This window comes from Sinohyriopsis cumingii, chromosome 7, assembly GCF_028554795.1.
Source record: "Sinohyriopsis cumingii isolate HCF-2022 chromosome 7, ASM2855479v2, whole genome shotgun sequence".
NCBI lineage: Eukaryota > Metazoa > Mollusca > Bivalvia > Unionida > Unionidae > Sinohyriopsis > Sinohyriopsis cumingii.
In genome coordinates this window covers 100,040,342-100,062,048 of record NC_142967.1, presented here as the reverse complement: position 1 = coordinate 100,062,048, position 21,707 = coordinate 100,040,342, and the positions used below count along the sequence as shown (strand labels likewise).

General features: G+C 34.0%; 1 protein-coding gene across 3 annotated transcripts in view; it reads left to right on the top strand.

The window, feature by feature from the left end:
• The window catches only part of LOC149795807 (uncharacterized), a 54,044-nt gene that overhangs the window by 30,837 nt on the left and 1,500 nt on the right, over window positions 1–21,707 (top strand). For all 3 annotated transcript variants that reach the window (XM_089965709.1, XM_089965711.1, XM_089965708.1), the window contains exons 9-11: window positions 4,152–4,210; window positions 8,425–9,565; window positions 16,123–16,893. In XM_089965709.1, the coding sequence (XP_089821835.1) occupies window positions 4,152–4,210; window positions 8,425–9,565; window positions 16,123–16,893 (1,971 nt within the window). The remainder of the gene's footprint in view (window positions 1–4,151; window positions 4,211–8,424; window positions 9,566–16,122; window positions 16,894–21,707) is intronic.

The following is a 21,707-nucleotide window of genomic DNA, read 5'->3' as shown; positions in this document are numbered from 1 at the left end:
GAGAAATCTAATAATTTAGATGTCAAAAAATCAAAGGTCAAAATCACTCTGCCAGAAAGAAAAAAATGTTTTTTGCACACAAAAATAAAGCTATGTACATTTAAGACTATCAAACATGAGGCAGGCATATAATGCATTTTCCATTGTACTCTTGTATTTAAGAACTTTTTTAAATTTAACCGAATTTATAGACATTTTAGCAGGAAGTGTTCTTACATTTGGTCAATTGCTCTTGCATTCAGCTTCAGGACTCAGAATTAGTAGTCCACTAACCTGAGGCTAATAAATTTTCAGTTAGACTAGTAGTTTTCTTAATGTCAGTTGTTATTGTTATAGGGTTTAATGCCATTTGTCAGCACAATATACTCTATACATGGTGGCCAGTATTAATGGTGGAGGAAGAACATATTAAAACCCTGGAAAGAACCACCGACCCATGAGAAGCTACCAGCAAGCTTTCTCACATACCCACATTAGCTAAGCCCAAGACTCAAACCTACACAGACAGAGGTGAGATGGCATTGATCCGTACTGGTCTTAATTTCAGTAGTCTCATTTCTAGTAAAGTTCCAGTTCTTACAGTAAGCTTATAAAGATGGAGCAGTGAACACTCAGCAGGACTAGTAGATTTCCCAATGTACTAGTCCTTCTGGTTATAAAGAAATTTAGTTTAAATTCTAAGCCTGAATTATTAAGCATTTCAGCTAGGTAAACAATCTCAAGCCCACTTGGTCCTCTTGTTCTTCTTTGTGCTGTTTTTGTGGATGTTGTAATTAAGCTAATTTGACCTCCTAGGTTCCCACTGCTATCACTCTCATGAGCTACACTGGCTTAGTGGTTGCCATGCAGCCTCACAAACAGAAGAGTGCTGGATGTAATCCTGCCTAAACCAGGCTTTGTTGGTCGCTGTGGTCAGCCTTTGGGCAAGGACTATTCTTTGTGTGCACACTAGAATTCTTCATGTTTTGATTTGATGTTAAATGCCAAAACAAAGATATAGTTACACTATAAAGGAGATTACCCGGTACTTTATAATAGTATCATAGAAAGTTTCTGGTGTCAGAACAAATCATTGTAGTAATCTGGGCAATTTTGTCATCTGGATTTTTTTTCCCTTCAGGCTTTATTTCCAAATTAGGCTTCCAACAGCCACCTTTGCTGAAGATAATGCAATAAATATATGTATATATCACGTATAGAATATGATCAGCATTTTATAGTCACACCCCCTGCGACAGTCAAGATCACACCAAAGAAAAATTTAATTCAATGATTTAGGAATTTTTTAAAATATTTTTCCTAATTTTTCCCTTCTATTTAAAAATGAAATGAAGGCTCTCAAACATCCAATATGGCCACCACAGTGGCCATCTTGAAAACATTATTGCTACTTGTTTTGAATGAATGGCTGGTCATAGCAGCAAGAAGTTTTCACTAAAGACTTTTTATGATGCCTAGTTGGTTCTAGATGAAAATTGTTTTGATCCAATGTATAACAGGACTGCCACAGTGGCCATTTTGAAAATTTTGTTATTACTACTCCTCTTGAATGGATGGTCATATCAACATGGATTTCACAGGAAAAGACCTCTAGATGGCCCTAAATGAAATCGGTGCCCATCAGAAATCCGATATGGGCACCACAGCAGCCATCTTGAAAATCTTGTTATTACTAATTCTCCTGAAATGAACTGATCTGATGCCCAGTATGAAAATCTTGTTATTGCTATGTCTTCGGAATGGATGTTCATATCAACATGGTATTTTGACTGAAAGACTTTGTCCATGGATGATGCCTAGTTGTTCCTAAATGACATATTGTTGATTTGAAACCTTGTTATTGCTAGCACTTCACCAGAATACTTCTTATGATGTCTTGATGGTCCCAAATGAAAATGCTGCCACTTCCACATATAATATTGCTGCCACAGTGGCCATCTTGCAAGTCTAGTTATCACTACTCTGGAGAGAATTGTCATATCTGAATGGGGTTTTCACTAAAAGATTTATGATAGTTGGTCATAAATAAAAATGGTGCCCATTTGACATCCATTATGGCCACCACAATAGTCCTAAATTGAAATAGTTCTGATCTGATATCTTAAATATGGACACCATGGCAGCCATATAGAAAATCTTTGTTATCATAACTCCTTCAAAATAGAAAGTGACTTATCAACATTGGGGTTTCTGCTAGAAAACTTTGCATGATATCTTATTGGTTTTGAAAGTACTATTGGTTCGAAATGACATCCAATATGTCCACCACAATATCTGATTTGAAAATCTAGCTATTGCCAAAGAATATCAGAGATTTTTGAACACTCCACAGTTAAAAGGAAGAAATCTATCTTGAATTCCTTAATTATATTATTTTATTTTTTCATTTCTTTGTTTATTTATTTATTTATGCATCATAATTGGTTGATCTGCAATCAGGGACTGTTCATTTGAACAAGCATACTCTCATAGCTTGAACATTACATCATAGAAGATGTACACATGCTTGTTTAAAATATGGGCTGTTTTGAAAACCCAAAATGGCTGATTCCCAATATCATTCATCTTGAGATGATCATTTTGTTCAGCAAATACTGGCTGATGATGGCGATGATGATAACGATTTTTACTGTTTTGAAGTATGCTAGATTATTGGAGCTGGGAAAGTGTTATTTGAATTACCAGTAAGTTACTTTTAACCTGAAAATTATGTTGAATGGTCAAAAACAGATGGAATGCTGCCTAATTAAAATCAAGGGAGTTAAAGGGTAGACTTCATTTTCATTTCTTTTCTCAAACAGTTAAACCAAACTGAATAAATAAGAATCTGGAAAGAAATTTTAAAAACTAGGCATTGATGGACTTGAAAGTCTAATAGTGCATCATGGAACAGATAAGAAATGTGACATAGTAGTCAGCAAAGGACTGTATTTGAAAAATCCTCGTTTGGACCAGAATTATCCTAAAGACAGTACTTATCAGCTCTGGATAAATGTACACAACAACCATAAAGAACAGCTAGCTATGCATATGCCCCTTCAGACAGCAGACTGTGAAAGGGGGTTCTCAGCATGGAGCAATATTTATACACAGATCACAGATAGGAACAGTTCAACAGATTAATGCTTATATAAGTAAGCTGACATCATTTAATGATTTTGATTTCACCAGTGCTCTGACAGAGTGGAGCATTAAGAAAGAAAGAAGGATATTGAAGTGTTTAAGGTAAATATTGAATTATGGTACCTCTACCTCCTTTTTTTCTACTCCACTCTTATTTTGGTGGCACATGGAAGTTCTCCCCTAGATAAAATTCTGGCAGCATCCATATAAATATACATGTATGACATCATTTCAAACATGCTTCAGTTTAAGTGGACTATTAATGACAACATTCTTCTCTCCATCTGCCTGCAGATCAGTCTGCCTCTAAATGTTTCTCATCTTGAATCATTAGCTAGAAATTTACCAATCATATTACACAATTTGTTTGTAAATATGTGTAAGAGGGGTAAGGGTATTTAGCTTGCTCTCCATGGAATACATTACAAGTTAAATATGCCTGAACAATCACTTCTATACAGCATACTATGTTTACAGTCAGCAATAAAACTGGAAGTCTAACTTTCAGGAGTATCTTGCATAGTTTGCAGCCTTTATTGACACTGTTTTACAGATTAGTGACTTAATTGCTTTAGTCATTCTATATATTTTCTCTGATACCTTTCTCCTTACAGACGTATGTCCAGACACAGTGATAAGTGAATTGTTTCCTAACCTGTTGATGGTCATTTAAGTTCTAGATGCAAAATGGTAGACAAGGAATGCCAAAGTCATACATTTTCTTGAACAGCACAAATATGGCTAATAACATTGGCCAAATGTGATTAGTCATATTCATTTTATTAACAAAAATTAACCTTTACATGAACTGTATTTCTGATTTATTGTTCTTTAGGTGGATTGTCTGAGAATTGTACCCTATTAAAATTGGGCTAGTGCCAAAGACACCCACACATTAGGATTATTTATTTTGTAACCACTTCTGATAAATATTAGAGAAGGTGATATTAGATGGTACTAATCTCTGGAATTATTTCTTATATTTGACACAAACAACCTGAGCACACTTTTCTTTTCTTTTTCAACAGATAAAAAAAAGAGTGCAACAAATACTGGTGCAGTTACTGGCAGCCTCTTTGTCCAGCAGGTATAGGCCAATGATGTCTTGTTAGTTGCACAGCAGATACAATATTTGTTTGAATATGAGTTCACAGTTGTTGTTTTGTGTTGAAAAAAATCATTATACTGTTTTATATCATTCTTTCTCTCTTTGTAGACCTTTTTATGGTATTATGAATCTTTTGTCTTAAACTAAGTAACAGAAAAAAGCAAAACTAACACGTTATTAAAATCAACAAATAAAATTACTTTTGCAAGATCCAAAGTAAAAATTTAAGTGGTTCTTACAGTGTTATGAATTACATCCCAAATGGTCCTAAATGTTCTTTCACAAATCCAAATGTATTGAGTGTTTCAAATGAATTCTAGAATTGAATGTTCTGATGTACCAATAGTCTTGAAGAGGCTAATGTACCAACAGTCTTGATGTATCACAATGATATAAACCAGACTGCATTTGAATGAATATACCTTAATTCCAAGGTAGTGTTTTATCCAAAATGTCAATGAGCACTTTGTGATTCCAATAAATAATTTTTAAATAAATGATTCCTTTCAAATGATATATGAAGACAACAGTAAATAATTACACAGACTGAACTTAATGTAGGAATAAATAATCTTGTTCATTAAAAACTTATGTAAAAACCTAAATACAATAATTTGACATAAATGGCAATCAGAAGTTCTCTGCCAGAACATTCTAAGTTTGTAAATAAGATATCAGTAAACAGTCTATTTTTAACTTACAAACATGACAGTAACCATGATAATAGAAAGGTAGGCCAAACTTCTCCCTTCAGTTATGGACAAAGGTCAAACTCGCCAGAGAATGATTTTGCAAGATCTACTTGATATAGTCCTTGAGGAAATGCACAGTAGCCGGCATATTTACTTGCTATGTAAATGATCTGATTAGATTTCCTTATTGTTAAAGCAATTTTTTATTTTATATATTCCTTTAAAATAGATTTGTGAACTTAATGGAGTTTTCTATGAATAACTCATTAGCAAATATTTTTGGCATGATTGCAAAATACCACCTGAAAATAGACAAGTGGAATTTAGTAGGATTATATGTACAAGACTTGATTACATTTTCATGCCATTTGGTTAATTTTTCCACTTTAAAAAAAAAAAAAACTTGGAACTTTAAGACCCAGTTTTGTTTGTCAAACTAAATCCAACTTGTGGCAAATGTGTTAATTTGTGTGTTCATTTGTGTGTTCATGCATTTTCCTTTTCTTTTGTCTTCATTTCATCCTCAATATCTTGTTCACATTTCCTTCTACGCTTATGAAAATGAATATGTGGATGTATCATAGAGAGTAACCCTATGATACCAAATGAAGGTCGGTGTGATCTCAATTTTATATTTCTTTTGAATTTAGTATTGTCAGCTATCTGTTCATTACACCCTCATTATCTGGATGATATTTCACGTACACACAGTGAAACATGATATGTGCAAACATCTCAAGAGAGTAACTTTGCCATGCACACAAGAGATTATGTTCGGCTGTAAAGTTAGACAATAATGTTTCAGTATTCTAACTTTGTCCACTTTCATGTTGACATATTTGTTCTTGCAGTTAATTTTTTTTTTTTAAATTGGGATTCTGTATGACATGTTACGTCATTCTTACCACCATAACAGACTTTAAAATCAGCTTTTAGGAAGAGTAGAACATGATTACAACCACATAAATTATAATTTTCATCTATTATTAGATTTTGTGGTAATTTGGTTGCATGGATTTTGTTTTGTTTTTTCCATTGGCATAAAACTTGAACAGTTAAGTCAAATCAAGCCAGTTTTATACCACTTTAGCCCTTGAATAATCCAACCACACTCAATTAACATATGTAATCCTGTCTGTCCAAATTAATTTTGATCATACATAGTATAGGGTCTAATCCATCTGGACATAGAAGCAGAATATATAATGCTGATTGAGCTATTTATTAACCCAACAATAATCAGTTAACATCTTTAATCCTTTCTGAATTATCATATAATGGTCCTTGACAAACTTCAGATAATGAAACCAGCTGACCATACTGACAGGATTCAATGATCATCTTGCCCTGCTTTAAGCCAGTTGTGACATGATCACAGGCAGTATTACTGTAAATATACTACACTGGAACTAGAATGTGAAAACAATAGTAAAGATTAAATTTTTCACTAATAATTTGGTATACATTGGATAGATCAATGCAGGACAGGAGACACTCCTACACTTGGTAGAAAAATACCCATGTGTGGGAGGCTCACATGTATAGCATTTGTATCATGATATCAGGTTGTGTTGCATGATAAGATACAGCTTTGTGAGATTCATACTTTGAGAGATATCTCACCAGTTTTAGGTCACCCGACTGTAAAGCCAAATGAGCTAATAGTGTGCCCCTTTGGCTGTCATGTGTCTTGCACTCATCCAATAACTGCTTGTTGCCTCACATTAGTTCACATTTATGGCCCAATTTGATTCACACCAGGAATATGGGTTTATTACTTCAAAGTTTCAAATGACCCAGATAATGAGCAAGCTCCTTGTATATTAATGAAATAATTTTGCGTCTGATTGGTTAACTTTGTTATCAGTCTGGCAACCATATTTCAGATAAATGTTTGATCAAACTTGGAATAACAATGCTTATATCCTTAGGGTCTCTAGCCAGTTGGATTAGCCATTCAGTAATGAGAAAATTCCATGCATTCTAATTAATTGAGCTTGTGTCTTATTGGCTGAGCTAATTGCCACTATGGATACCATATTTCTGTTCTGATTTTGATCTTACTTGAAATATGTGTGCATTATCAAAATCTTGGATGGGTTCAATAATGAGTAAGATGCACACATATTACTGTGATACTCTTGGATCTGATTGGCTGACCTTCCTACCACTATGAAAATCACAGTTTATATGTTATACCAAGGGAAGTAACCAACAATCACGTGTATTGAGAATCAAAGGTTTGTGTTGAGGAGAGTTCTACCTTGTGGGATTAGTATTAATAACTGAAATTTATTTAGTGTTTGAATATAAGATATATGAATTTCGGGACAAGTCATACAAAGCATCAAAATAATACATCTTCTTGGCTGAATTGAATCATTTAAAGCTGAAAAAATACACAAAATATAAAATGCAAATAAACAAAATAATCTGAAAGTGAACTGATATTTAATATATAAATGTATATTTGGCAATGAATTTGCTGATCACATAAAGATAATAAAAAAAAATTAAAAAGTTTTTAAGTAAACCAAGATTTCAAAAAGCTTTAGTGCAATAGTAGTCACAGATCAGGCTCTTCTGTGTACAAAGAAAGTTGCTGTTGGGAAATATAAATGATCAAAAGCCTTGTAGGCACAATATTGTAATGTCGGCTCAGCCAAATTAAGCAAAGTCATTGAACATGTGTTTATGATACACACCAGTAACACTATTTTCAGATATAAAAATCCTCAGTAGCTTAGCCCAACTCAGTAATTATGGTGGACTCGCAATGTAGGAATTCTGAAAAGAAAAAACAAAACTTAAGTGGGGTTTTACACTATCAGACCTGGTTTTGATTGTGCATCTCAACATAAACAAATAACATTTTAAATACAATGTTGGGAATGAATTTGCTGTTTGTGCTTGATGCAAGGTGGGTAATGTACTGCATTTTTGATGCACACAAGTAATTGCATTGTTGAATGAAACTTCAGAATCAATACCACCTTAAAATAATACTACTACATTAATATTCCTGAAATATTTGTTTTTATATCATGTTTATATATTTATTATTTTACGGCTTTTCATATATTAAATTACTGCCATTAACCTGAAATTTCAGTAACATTTTTTTATGCGAGATTTATGGGTCTTCCAATTTTTGGGGATTTTTTCTATTTTTTTTGAAAACATTGTCCATCCAACTTTTTTTTTTCACATGTCTGCACATTTTATATATTCTTTCTGTTTGAGGTATCTTTGGTTTGCATTTTGTCATCACTTTTATGTCACATATACGACTGGGCTTTCTCCAGTTATTAATTTTAGAGCAGGAGGTAGTTCATAAGCACTTGAGTACTTAAAGATCTAAATTGCACTGTATGCCAATATTAGTTGGTTATTTTCATACCATTTGATATCATCCATTTCAAATGTTATATATAACAGTACTTCAAAATGTGTTAATTCCTTTAAAAGCATGACACTTGCCTATTGAATAATGTATTTTAGGACTCATCAGAACTGAGGATAGAGGTTACCAAAGCTGTACTAGACTGCATCTTGCTGGCTTATGGAGATAAAGGAAAGAAAGCTCTTATATCAAACTTGAAACTAATAGCAAATGTTGATACTTCCAATGACAAAGTCATTGTATTGTTTGATCCCAGGAATACAGAAGCTGTTCAGGCATGTCTTTTTCAACATTATAACCAGGCACAAAAGGTACAAGAAACTCTTGAAGATAATTCTGAAAAACATTTGATTGATGGAGGGCAGAAAGATATAATAGAAGTGCTTCAGTTTGCATACAGACATAGTGATTGGATAAGGATGTTGTATATGGAACAAGACAAACTGTTTTTGCTTGGACCACTGCACATGAAGGAAGAAGTCCAAGTAGCAGTTCAGATGATAAACAAGTGGTGTCATGTGGAAATTATCCTGTCTTCTGATGAAGAAAAGATAGCCGAAGAAGTTACAAGTTTGGTCAAAAATGAATTTCCAGCAATATTCATAAAACAAACTAGTGATAGAATTATAATGAAAGGGGAAAATGCAGATAGCATTTTAAAAGCAAAGCACAAAGCAATCATTGCGCTTGGTAGGGTAATTAAAGAAGGAAGAACAGGCGGAAATGCACCAGCTGTTGATGAATCTCTTTTAAGTTTACCTCAGGTTGACATAAAGGAAGCAAGCATTGTGCCTTTGCAATCAAATCCACAGGTATCTATACACAGTGTAGTCATAACATCCAAGACATACTACACAAGAGAAGGAATTACAGTTAAGGTCTACCAAGGGGATATTGTCAGACTTCCTGTTGACTGTATTGTTAATTCAAGCAATGAAAATCTTGTATATCATGGTGGAGTTTCACTTGTAATTGCCAAAGCTGCAGGCAGTCAGCTTGATCAGGAAGGAAAAGAATATGTCAGAAAACATGGTCCAGTTGCAGTTACTCAGTGTTGTGTGACATCAACTGGCAGACTTCCCTACAAGTGTGTCATACATGCTGTGGGACCACAATGGCACGAGTATAAACAGGATAAGGACAGATGTGGTGAAGACTTGAAGAAGACCATTGTCAATTGTTTAGTTGAAGCAAACCAAATGAAGGTGACCTCCATAGCAATTCCTTCTATTAGCTCCGGTAAGCACTCAATTTCATAAATAAGTTTGTTTTTATTTGTATTTGATTTATGGATCAAGTAACATAGTGAGCATTGCAGAAGTCTTAATTATTAGGATTATTATGGACAACGCAGATTACAAAATTGTCACATCATTTACTTTTCACTAAGGTGATGGTGATTCCATCAGTATCCCTTAGCAAAGTAGTACTATCCAAAATTAAAAGTAAGACAAGCATGCACATGAAATCTTAAATCTTTTGGAATAATAAGACTTCATATCAGCATATAATAGTACATTATGCCTTGAATGAAAATTTAGTGCATTTATTTTGTTAATGTACAAAGTAAGCTTTTATGTGCAATGTATGAGAACATGACTTGTGATCTAGAGCACCAAAATTGTTGTTGTTGTTGTTTTCGATTTAACACCATTTCTCAGCACAACATAGGCTATACATAGTAGCAAGAACCACCAGCCCACGAGAAGCCACTGGCAAACTTTCTCACATATCCAAATAGGCATAGCCTGAGACTCCAACCAAACCTGGACAGAAGTGTGATGGAAGGTGAGCACTTTAGATCACTATGCCACTTGGGGCCCCCAAAAAATGAAAATAGACACCACTACCTATAAGTCAGTCTGGTCTACTGGTAATATGACTTACCAAGCTTCAAAAGATATTATTCCACTTCAGAAAGAAGCATAATTTTTAATGGCAGAAAATGCAATATACCTTGCATGATTCATTATATCCCTTTACTTTGAAATACACTGAGCATGCTCTGTGTATGTACAACCTAATAAATGTATAGCCTAGTAAACAAAGTATAGCTTTTCCTTTTAAATGAGGAAATTGATTGCAAAGCGCCATAAATAAAACTTTGTGCAAATTGTTGCTGTTAATTAAATTTGCTGTAAAGCAGAGAAAATGAAATGTGCATTTGGCAGATTCATGATTATCATTTAATAGTTAATAATCTTGTACATAAATTTATTAAATGGCAATAGCTTTATTTCAGATAGTTATAGTAGAAGATATTTTTGTAGAACTTCTTGAACTGTTACTTAACTGTCAATTGAAGATTTCAAAATAACTATCATACACAATTTTCAAATACATGCAGTTTCAAGTGATTCATATATGTAAGCCTCGTGTGACCAGCATGAAGCTGCACTTATCCTTATAGTATTATGTGATTATGATACAGATTCTGTAGGTTCAGTCCCAACAGCATTTAGTTCCTTGTAGATTTGCTTCTTGTAGATAAGCTCAGTTAGTCATAGGGCATGATCATTTATGTTATAGTCCTGTATCTATCATGCATCATGCCATCATCAAAATACTTTATTTTCAAAATCTTCTAAAAAGCCACAAGTTTAAGGGAAATTGAACTCCTTGGGAAATACTCTTAAATGTAAAATGCATAGGAATATCTTTAATTATCAAAGTTTACTTATTAGCACTTCAGTAGGGAAACATTTTTTTATTTTTCTTTCAGGAGAGCTAAGTTGTAGAGCATGAAACTTGTAAACCAAGGGTTGTAAGTTTGGCTGCCTCACTATGTTCTTGGGAAAGTCACTTAGCTCCAGTTTAATAGACATGAAATAGCCAGTAATATGTTACATTTGCCATTAAGACCAGCAAAAACGAAAAAGTCTTTTCTGCAAGTGACCATTATGCCAATGCATAGGATGTTGCCTTATTTCTATGCTTTATTCCTTAAAAGTAGTATAGTAATTTTGTCTATCATTATATTTGGTCTGTTGGCATAATTTGTATTTTCAGTTCAGTTATGTTACAGGATGACAGTCAGTTGAAAGTGACTCTGTTTTGATAGTTGGTAGAAAGTTAAAATTTAATTTGGATATAGTTATTTTCTTATGAAAAAGTTCATGTCTGAGCAGTACGTTGGAGTATCTAGATAGCATTTGGTATTTATGTAATGAGTCAATGCTTGTCTTATTTTAGTGTAACAGCAGGATCTCAAAGTTACAAGTTTGCACAGTTCTGACAGCCTTATAAACTGGCTTTACATGTATCTCCATATTATTCTGTAAAATCTTTGTTCTTATTTATTTTGTATCAGTTCCAAATCAAACTTTATGCCAAAATCAAATTGTTACACTAATGTAGCAGTGATATACCTGATGTGATTTACCAGTAGTCACATCAAGCTAACGTAGCAGTGACATATCTGATGTGATATAGTAGTGTCATGCTAATGTAGCAGTGACATATCTGATGTGATATAGTAGTGTCATGCTAATGTAGCAGTGACATACCTGATGTGATATAGCAGGGGTCAGCCACCTACATCACGAGTGCCACAAGGCGGCACATCAAGAGGTTTTGTGTGGCATGCGAAGGGCAGCCTAAAAATCTCAATTTTAACAGTGTTTCTCTCTTACTGGTGACACTCACTTGTTCATTTTGTAATTAATCCAGAAAAAAGTGGCGCTTTATGTAAAATAGGTTGCCAACCCCTGTGATATAGTGATGTCATGCTAATGTAGTAGTGACATACCTGATGTGATGTAGTGATGTCATGCTAATGTAGTAGTGACATACCTGATGTGATGTAGTGATGTCATACTAATGTAGGAGTCACAGCAGCATTCATGGCAACTTTCATAGTGCATACTACGAAAACTACTATTCTGGGATTTGAAATTTTTTTATTATATATATTTACATTTGCTTAGTATATTCATTCAAAGCTCATATGAAAATAAGAATTCATTTTCCTTTCAGTCAAATTTGGCAGATGGCATCCCAACATGAAGGCCATTCAGATGTGTACAAATGATGCTGTTTTACAATTTAAAAAGGCCACTGTTATTAATAAGAATAGGAAAATCTATAAATGAATTCTCAACAAGAGGTCAAAAGGGCATGAAATAGTTCACATGACATGGTATAAATAGCCTAATGCAAGCATGAGTTGAAGATTGATTAGATAAGTCATCTACACTTTAAAAGAGCATTATAGAGTGGTAAAGTTTTAATATAAAGTGTGGAAATGTTTTGTTTTGTTTGTTTTAAACTCAGTTGAGCAAAATGATGTATAAAAAATAGATTACTTTGCCACATGTTACTGGCACTTTTCCTTTAAAATTCTGAGCTATTTGTTATTTATTAATATACTGACTTATAAACATGGATATAATTGGTTGTAAGAAACATAGAAAACAGTCATCAAGATTATGAAATTCAAATTTAAAAGTCTATTTTTCTTTGCTTTTTCTAAAACTACTGCTACATTCTAGAGTTGCTTAGGGTTGTCTTTAAATATTAAACCTAGAAATTTTAGAACAGGAAATGTAAAAGTAAACTTCTCTACATTTGACCTCGTTTTTAATTTTTGGGATATTATACTACCAGTGGCCAGTTGGCTGTTATTGGGGATAAATTCTGTTGTTTTCTCCAACTTTAAAAAATTATGCAAAGTTCTTCTGTTTACAGAAGTGTGATATGTATTTGATAATTGAAAAGTGAGATATAGATTGTGAGTCAGGAATAATCTGGGACCTTTAAAGATATAAGTGCTAAGTATTTTGCATTCAATCTGGTAAATCACAATGGGTCATTATGCATCAGACTGGCTGGGCATTGTTACCGCTATGCAGGCCACATTTCTGATCTGGTTATGATCAGATTTGGAGTATGTCCTTCAGATATTATTTATATCTTAGATTTAAGTTCTGTAATGAGCAAGATCATATTAATTAGGTGATCTTGCATATGATTGTCTGGGCATGTGACCACTTAGGAAACCATATATATGATCTGATTTGGATCATTTGAAATACAGGCTTACATTTAAGTTATCAAGATCTTGGGTGAGTTTGATAGCATGCAAGATCAATCCATATTAATTTAGTAATCATGAATATGATTAGGTGACTTTGCTATATAACAGTGCAGACCAAAATAGCAGTTTGTGTATTAAATCCAGGGATGTAAGGCCTATGCTATACATGTTTTATTTGGTTGTGAAGAGGGTTCTCCCCTGTAAAACACTTCAAAACTTAGCAAACTTAATTTAAAATATGAATTAGATGAATGTAAAAAATATATACAATTTAGCAAAATGAGACACCTTAGGATTAAGTGAAATAATTTGTACCTAAAAGCTGATGATAATATATACCATATTATACTTCCATACATACAAGAATTAGGACCAACAGTGGTAAAGTCCATTTTGCCTGCTAAAGATGTTACTGAATTTTTTGAGTTGCAGCTGCAAACTTGTCATTGTCAGTCAGTTTGACTGGACGGTTGAAGTTCGGTCATGCAGGTGCTGCCAATACTTACCTGGTTGGTTAGTATTACATATGCAGAGCTGATAGAATAGCCCACTCAAAACAGTGGTAGTCTTTGTTATTTGGATTCCTAACAGATCATGGTGGAATGCATTTTGGCATTGGAATATTATCTTTGGCCTGAAAGCAGATTATACTGTGACACACACCAATATATAGTGTTTTACATATAGTCCAGACACACCTCTCGTGTACTCTTTAATGTCTTGCATTATAATGGTGTTGGCTTGGGTGACTGTCTGTTCCATCTTATCAATTTGCATGCTATGGTTGCACAGATTATAAAATAAGATGTGACTATAATAATTTCATCCTGCTGGCCTGATCATAAACTTCATAGTCTACCAAGTTCCCTGATTTGTCTGCCAATTATGTCATGTGCACCAGGCACAATGGCATTAATAAATGATACAATGCTTCTACTTCTAGCTTGTGCTTTTAGGGTACAATGGCTCAGTAGACTATCACAATTGCACTTGCTCTACCCTAGGGCAGATTTGTTGGCCAAGGGCCAAGCAGCCTATCAGCTCATCAGCAATATATACCTGTAATGTAGGCTCTACCCTGTGCCTGAAAGCCATAACTGGCTACCTTGCTACTGGGAGCTGGAATTGGTTGTTCAACCCTGTGTCCTAGCAAAACTGGATACTTAACCCAGTGCCTAAGAGCCAGAACTGGCCGTTGGTCAGCCTAACTAGATTCCAGTGAAGCCTTAAACTTTCTCCTTGTCAGCAGCCCCATCTGAAGTAACTGTCCCAGTCTCTTAGTAGCAGACATTGCTTAATATGTATACTCTGGCAAACATAATTCTCTAAAATAAATTTAGTAAAATAAAATGTTTTATGCACCCATAGCTCAAAGAACCTTATTAAACTACCTCATTACCTTGTTTTCTTTTTATCATTTCCATGGTGTTACCTCCACAGTACTTGCAGAGGTGATAAGTGGTGTCAGGGGTGTACCTAGAATATTTGGCCCCCGAGGTGGATCCTTCCTTTGGCACCCTATAAATATTTTTTAAATTTGCACACTGAGAACTATAGATTATGTTTGCAAGCAGATTTTCAAACAGTACAGTACTGTCATAAGCAGATTGGAAATAAGAAAAATGCACGATAGTAAAATTTCAGTGAACATGTAATACTGCATTTTATTTTATACAAGAAACACGGGTCATCAAAATAATCCCTAATCAAACGTCTATTTTTCATGTACTTTATTTACCACTGATAGCACTGAATGCAAGTCAAACTCCTTTTCCTTTAATATATACAACTCTGATTAAGATGTTTTGTGTCCAAAAGAAATCACATTGATCAAAATGGCTGACTGACAGAATGTTGCACCAAAATGTTGAATCAGTCAGAAGTAAAAAAAAAATCAGATATAAGGTTTTGCTCTCAGCACTATGCTTACTTGAAATAATGTTAAATGTTTACTAACTTGTTGCTGCAGGAAACATTTCTCATGCACAGGTCAAGTGCAAGTAACTTTTAAAGATTCCCTTGCCCCAAGTAAATTATTATAGTACTTGCCCTCAAGTTGTTTTGGGTTCAATCTCAAAAATTCAACAGGCCAATTGATCAAGTATCTCTTAATAAGAAGGGAGCCTGTGCAATGGCTATCCTGTTTTTGGATATTCTCAAGGTTTTGTTCAGTTTAAAAAATTTCAGTAAGCCCAAAATGTCAACTGGTTTAGCTCAAACTTCGATCAGCTATTGTTAACTACTGGTTATGTGTTTCCAGCAAACTAGCTTAAATTACAGTTCATTTATATGAGTTGTTGAATTTAGTGAAAGCTGGTAAGATTATTTATAATGTTGCCAAAAACATGATTACTTTCTGGGACTTGCTTGTCAGCAGCTACTGGAATATTGCTAGACAGCATGAAAGCAACAATATGTGTGAAATTAGTGGAATGATCAATCCTGTACACTAACATTTCTCAGTTCATGATAGGCAAACAGGTAGATTTGCAGGCTGCATGTGCAGTTTTATAGTAGTTCTTTCTATTTATCCAGACACTATAATCTTGGAACATGTAAGATATATACATGTATGTATATATATATATATACACACACACACACATACACACGCACATATATATATATATATATATATATATATATATATATATATATATATATATATATATATATGTGTGTGTGTGTGTGTGTGTGTGTGTATAAAAACTGAAAATTAAGATAAAACAATTATGATTTATTCAAATTCATGTCATTTCAGGAATATTTGGAGTACCTAAGCAAATTTGTGGACAGATGTATGCCCAGGGAGTTTGGGAATTCAGTAAAACTTTTGGCCTGCAGTCCATAAAAGAAATCCATTTTGTGGATATGAGCTGTGAGATGTCCCAGTCAATAGAACAAGCCTTTAATGAGGAATTCATTAGTCCAAGCAGCAAAAGTTCAAAGTATTCGGGAGACACAAACCAGAGCCACATTGTGGATAACCAACATCCAGCAAAACCAAGACTCCAAAAACAGCAGAAGAATTTCCCATTCAGGATACAAAATGAAACTCCAGCTTCTCGTAGACAAACTGGTTATGCAAAGGTCTTTGCTGCTAGAGAAACTCGTGGAACCAAACAAAACCCTTATATCTTCAAACCGCTGGAGCACTTAAGTATCTTGATTTATAACCATGACATAACTGAAGTTGATGTTGATGCAGTTGTCTGCCCAGTCTGCCAAGATATTGAAGGTGACAATGTACAGTCTGTGAAGAGAGCATGTGGATCAGTCTATACCAATGCTGATTATAAAAGAGTCATGGCTGATATTAAAAATGAAGGGGAAGTGGTTATTACACATGTTAGCAACATTAAGATACACTTTCACAAAATCTTGCATGTATACTCATCACCCTGGATTGGAATAAAACAGCATGAAGATTGGAAGGGTTTTGAAAAGCATATGAAAAGCTGTATGAAAAATATATTTGATGGTGCAAGGAAGATTGGAGTAGCATCCATTGCACTTCCGGTTCCTGGCTTTGGTAAGTTTTGGTTGGAAATTCAAAGCAGTGCTTGATAGCCATATTGAAATGTGTTCTGTAATTACATGTATGTAGCTATCTAGCACACAAGCAAAAACCAAAATCAGGTATCAAATTAATGCAGAATCAGCTTTAGATTTTGTATTATTTGTTTACTGTGAATGGGCCTGAAAGAATGGTATTTGGCTAATTTTGTATTCATGACAAATTTGTATGCATTATGCTTCAGACAGACCTAGCCCAATTATGACTATTCTGAGGCAAGTTCAATGGGAACATCCACCCATATCATTATCAAGAGATATATATATATATATATATATATATATATATATATATATATATATATATATATATATATATATAAAGCGTTCTACAGTGATGTATCATCTCATATATGACTTCCTTTAAAAGAAAATTTTAATGTTGATGCCATCATTGGTGGTGAATGTGATATCTGTAGCTAGCCACCCTGCTAATACAGGTGAGATGATGAAGTTTCACATACACTTCTGCTCAAAAATGCAATCAAAGTAAAAACTATCAAAATTTAAAAAGCATCTAAAATGGATCATCCATTAATCTAGCATCGATTGCTATACTAATTATGTTTATTTGGTGCTGACTAACCTTAATGCAGTCAGCCGTAAAATTTTTGCTGATTTTGCTTTTCCTAATTGTGATTAATAGATTTGCTGTTTTTCCATCAAACTTTTATCTTTCAAGGGTGGCAACTGAAATTTAGGTAAATTGTTAAGACTTATAACAGTTACCTCCCATATATATTTGTACATACAAGTCAAACATTAGTAGAAAATACTTTTAACAGGAATTCTTAATAATTTCTCAAACAATGTTTTAAATGTTGATATAAATTCTCTAATGACACATTAATAAAAGAAAATTTTGAAGAATAATTTGCAAAATTATTTAGATTGATGTGTATGATTCAATATAAAAGATGCAGTGATATTTTTCTTATATCTGATTTTATGCAAATTAGGATCATTGGTACTGTCTAAACTATAAGTATCCTCAGTATTTCGACTAAGCATCCATGCTTAAAATTCTTACATAACACCCTTAAGAGCAGAAGTGGATGTCTCTCTTGGTCTTTCCTTTTAAGAGCAAAATTGAGATTATTGGGCAAATTCCATTATCAAAACTGTATGTGATTATAATTTAAATGTCTAGTACCTAATGAGTATAAAAATATAAATATAAGTGAGTGAATTTACCATGGGAAGTCCTGTGAAAATTCTAAAGCTTTAAGAAGTTGAAGCAGTATAGGTCCCAATTTTTTTTTGTTCAAAGTTTAGGTGGTTTAGAGATTTTTGACATTGCAGACATGAGAATGTGTTAAGATGGGAATAAGTGAGTAGTTTGATTTGTACAAGGTATTCAGCTAAATGAAGTGTGGGTTATCAAGTGTTAGTACGTTTGGTTAGAATCATTTTGTGGACAATACTTAATATCTGTATAATTTGTACCATTTAAAATGAGGGCCCCCAATGGCTGAGTGGTCTAAGGAACTCCCCTTTAAGTTTACAGATCATACACATGTCACATCTGTCCTTTTGGGTTTGAGTGTCGGCTTGGCCAGTGTGGGTGTGTGAGAAGGATTGCTAGTAGCTTCCTGTAGGTCAATGATCCCACCCATGGTCTTCCCAGCTTCTTCCTCCATCAAATATGCTAGCTGCCATGTGCTAAAACATTATGTTAAACGAACAAAATGAAACCAATCCATTTAGAATGATGTTGTTGTTGCTGTTGTTGTTGTTGTAGGGTTTAACGCCATTTTTCAGCACGCGATAGGCTATACATGGCGGCCAGTATTAATGGTGGAGGAAGAAACCGGGAAATCCCCGGAAAGAACCACCGACCCTCGAGAAGCTACTGGCAAGCTTTCTCACATATCCATATTGGCTGAATCCGAGACTCAAACCCACGCAGACAGAGGTGAGATGGCAGTGATCCATAACGGAGAGCGCTTTAGACCACTCGGCCACTCGGGGCCCCTTAGAATGATGTAACCTCATGATTTCCAAGCATTTGTTTTCTTTTAATCAAGTACTTCAAGGATTGCAGCTGTGCAGTATTGCAGTGGAAAGTCGTTAATTTTATTTATTGAAAGAAACTGCCCAATCTGCTAATACATTGAAGTGTCAAAAGCTAATGGGTATGATACAAGAAGAAAAAGTTCTAGTACACTGTAGTAATGGGTGAAGTTGAGAGGCAGTATGATATTTATTAATAGAATAAAATGTAACATGGTATGCATCAACATTTTTTAAAACAATTGACAAGATGTAACTTGCAAAGTCACTGTGAGCTGATTTAATATTTTGTAATATTAAGGAAACAGTTTTCAAAGGCTGCAAAATATTTTTTTAAACATTTAATGGTAAGGCTAAGTTGTAGATTTTTGCCCAACTCTGTACTATATATATATTGTATGTACTTTGTATCATTGATATACCACCAGATGTATACATTTTTCATTCAAAGGAAACAATGAAAATGTATACAAGTGGTATATCATTGATACAGCTTACATGCTGTACATATATTTTATTCATATCACATACAAATACACGTTTGCCTTTTGAACAGAGTTAAGATATGCTCCAAGCAACTGTGTATTGACTGAGTGAATGAACTCCTCACATCCCTGCAAGTGTGTCTGTTACCAAATGTAGTTCTATGCTTTTTCTTGTTGTTCACATTTGCAAATTGATAAGTTGATTGTTTTCTTTTCAAGTTTCTTTTTTTATTCAAATTGATTAAATCAATATAAGACACATTCATGATTTAAACATGAAAGATTATTTTTACGAAGAAAGTAGATGACTACCATTAGCTTCTTGTAGACACTGAACACTCAGGCAATCATGTCTTGGCATATGGGTAGCAGTGTGGAATAGAAACTAAGTGAAATAATGAACTAACAAGAGTTAATTAAAATATTTTAATGTATTTACAGTTGATCTAAGTTTATATTCTGCTTTGATTAACATTATTACTGACCAAAAAATTCTAGCTCACTCTCTCCTCTTTTCCTTTGGACAGTTTGACTTAACTTTACCATCATTCATAGGTCTAGAGACATCATCGTATTACACAAGCAAAAATCCCCAACAGTCATATGTTCATGGATTTTTGCCTGCATCTTGCTATGATGGTCCAGAGAGAGGGAGCGACAGAGAGGGGGAGTGGGGGGTGCCGTTTGGACATTTTCTTATTTAATTAATAATAATCAATTTTTAGAACATTATAATATGCTGAAGAAAAGACAATAAAGCATTAAATACATGACAGTATATGTACCTCTTAACCGACAAATGTAACTTAGAGTGTCGACTGGTTATTGCAACTATGTGTCATTGAAATTATGAACATTGTAGATAGATCCCTATGAACGTGTAAACATACCATTACGATGAATCATTTTCTTGTAGGTTACTTGGTGCAAGTTCAGTTTTAAGGTTTTCATCCAACCCAAATTGTTTTTCTCTCTCACTCCATATTTATACATATGTTGCCTCTTATACATGACAGGGGAGACGGGAATGGAAAAAAGAAAGGATTGCGATGAAATTGTATACCATGTTAAATTCATTTAGAAAACAGGGACTATTATTATTGTTATTTTCATACATCATTAATGGTAAATGAGTAGAAATTTACCATTGATCTATATTAAAGGCCTGCATTTGAAAGGATGTTTATATACTTGTATTATTGTGCCATGGGTGGCTCACAATTTGATATATCAATATCAATTTGCTTTATACCTACACTTTAAATGCCATGTTATTTTTAATGTGTGTGGTATATATAGAGTAAAACCTGTTTTGAAAGAGCACTGTTATGTGACCACCTGTCATTAGAGACTTTATTCTCAGTGCACAGATTTATTGATTAAATAGTGTTATGACCTGTTATGAGAGACCACCTGTCTTGAGAGACCATACTTTTTTTGGCTGAAGGGGTTGTCCTTAAAGATGGGGTTCCACTATATATATATATATATATATAGCCATGGGGAAATTAACAGAAATAGGGGTGCCAAATTTTATAAACCAGAATGAAAATTATAATTATTCTTTTATACTATAAATAATATATCGCTCCGGTGGCCTAGTGGTGAGAGCGTCCACCTTGGATGTGGGAGGTTGTGGGTTTGATCATTGGCCGAGTCATACCAAAGACTTATAAAAATGGTACTAACAGCTGCCTCGCTTGGCACTCAGCATTAAGAGGTTAGTGTTAGGACTGGTTGGCCTGGTGTCAGGATAACGAGTCTGGGTGGAACATGATGCTACATGTCTGCGGCATGATGCACCAGTGCTAGACATCACTATAAACTGCCGCACTGCAGACACTGTAGTGATATGACTGAAAAACTGTTAAAGCTACATTGAAAATCCAAATCACACACACACATTAATAATGGATTTAATTAAATTTAGTCCTTGGGTGACTGTTCCATGTTTATCAGCATTAGGGTTTATTTTCCTTTTTTCCATCTGTCATGGCTCTCCTAATTTGAAATAGGTATCTCTTACTGGTAAAGCCACCTATTAATTCAAACATTTGTCTCACATAAATACAATAAAATGGTTAAAGGAATATGACCTGCATTTAAATTAGCAAGCTAATATTCTTAAATTTATAAATTTATAAAATTTTGCTCCCCCTTCCCCTTTTCTGCAATCAGTGCAAAGGAAGTTATCATATTTTGTAAGCTCTTATCCTGTGAAAGCAGTAAGTTTACTTAGTCTTGAGAATTCCTCAGAAATTTGGATTTAATT